This window comes from Cebus imitator, unplaced genomic scaffold (genome assembly GCF_001604975.1).
Source record: "Cebus imitator isolate Cc_AM_T3 unplaced genomic scaffold, Cebus_imitator-1.0 Scaffold54, whole genome shotgun sequence".
NCBI classification, from domain to species: Eukaryota; Metazoa; Chordata; class Mammalia; order Primates; family Cebidae; genus Cebus; species Cebus imitator.
In genome coordinates, this window is record NW_016107369.1 from 7,468,877 (window position 1) to 7,470,782 (window position 1,906).

Here is a 1,906-nt window from a genome sequence, read left to right on the forward strand (position 1 = left end):
TCACCGCAACCTCCGCCTCCTGGGTTCAAGCAATTCTCCTGCCTCAGCCTCCCGAGTAGCTGGGATTACAGGCACGCACCACCATGCCCAGCTAATTTTTTTGTATTTTTGGTAGAGACGGGGTTTCACCATGTTGACCAGGATGGTCTCGATCTCTTGACCTTGTGATCCACCCGCCTCGGCCTCCCAAAGTGCTGGGATTACAGGCTTGAGCCACCGCGCCCAGCCTGAAAATGGTAATCTTAACAAAAGGTAATACAAGCTTGAACTACAGCCAATCAATAGCTTCCTTTGTTAAAGATGCTGCATCTTCACGACAAAAGAATAAAGGACAATAGTGAAAATGGTCTCTTTGGCAGCACAAGAGGTACTTTCTGGCAGACACAATAGACAGTAAAATGATTCCCCGGGAGGCTCTGGGATCTCTCTGGTGGGCTTTAAAAAAGGAGTTACTCCTCTGTGTGTGGGAAGGAAGCTGGGGAGGTGATGTGATAGGGCAGTCATCTCTGGTCCCCAAGTGTGGTCTTGGCTACTCATGCAATTGCAGCTAAGGTATCATGCCTACATCTTAAACCACTGGTCTAAGCATCTTGTTGGCCTAGACTTAATGTCTTAAATTCTGTGCTAGTCTGATCAGAAAACAATTTTCTTCTCATTTTCTCACCTTTTGTTTATGGCATGCTAATAATGCCATGCTAGTGGAGTACCGAAAGAAGCATGAGCAGGGGATGGCAGGCCAGCCACCTAGCCAGACAGATGGCACGGCTGGGCACACTCTCACCCCAGGGTCCTATGGCTGAGAGACTGAAAACTTTTCTTGCCACATTCTCCTCTACCTGAATTCAAGCTGCCAAAAGTTTCCTGATTCCTAGCCAAGCCATAAATCCTCTGGGGTACACCACAGAGAACCCAAAGTCTTTCAAGGGGAAAACATGCAGCAGCCTCTTTCCCGTGCCGAGGGGGAAGAGCTAAGTGACTGAATTTTCTGGGTCATGGAGTAAAAGGTATTCTTTACCTTAAACATCAAGGTTCACGTTAGAATTCCCAACCTCATATGAGCTGTGTTGATGTCTTCTGCTAACTGTAAGTCTACAACAGACCCCAAAAGGCAAAACCCACTGTGTTGCAGAATGTGGCAAGGCTGTGGGCCGATGGAGTGACCATGACCTCCAAACTCTAAGACAGGGGCCCAATGAAAGGCTAACAATGAATGGGTTTTAAAAGGGACATGGTCAGCTGCAATCCATAACTGCACAATATAGTACAGCAGGCTGGTCCGATTTTGGGTGGGCCGAAGGCCACAGACGTGGTGGAAAAGGGGCGGTGCTGGACAGATACAAAGAGGCTGGGGCCGGGCAGCACTGGTATCTTTCGCAAAGCCACTGCAGCTCATCAGGACTGCAGCTGTGCTTAGGAGCATTCCACTATTCACCTCCATTTGCATTTGTTCAGTCCACGGTGACCCAAGAAAAGAGCCCATCATCATCCTCATCTGCTGATTTTTTTAATAATCCTTTTTCGGGAAAATAGTCTTGGCTCCCTCAGACTTGTCTTTCTTGGAGGTCCCTTCCTAACAAGGCACATTTGGGGCTCTCCTCTGACTCTGGGATATGTATTTAAAAAATTCTCAGTAGTCGACCTGATTGCTGCCCTCCTCACCCCAGCAGTGCCAGTGATGAGTGAGTGCACCATCTCTCCTACACTCATAACAAATAATCAGCTACTCTTGTGCCTTCTCGCTGAGAGCGCTTCCTTGCAGACTTGTTCAGGGAAGTCCTCAAGCACAAGCCTCACAGTTTGTGCCATTTACTTCAACTGCCTTTCCTGTTCTTGTCCGTTTCTGACCAAGTTTTATAGATACCTGGAGTTTTAATCACCCTTGAAAGGTTTTGTTTTTTTTTTTTTT

The 1,906-nt window shown here is 47.5% G+C and overlaps 1 protein-coding gene across 1 annotated transcript in view; it reads right to left on the reverse strand.

Moving 5' to 3' along the window:
• The window catches only part of SIPA1L1 (signal induced proliferation associated 1 like 1), a 393,891-nt gene that overhangs the window by 3,035 nt on the left and 388,950 nt on the right, over window positions 1–1,906 (reverse strand). Inside the window, exon 20 of the mRNA XM_017528751.2 lies at window positions 1,303–1,326. Within this exon, the coding sequence (XP_017384240.2) occupies window positions 1,303–1,326 (24 nt within the window). The remainder of the gene's footprint in view (window positions 1–1,302; window positions 1,327–1,906) is intronic.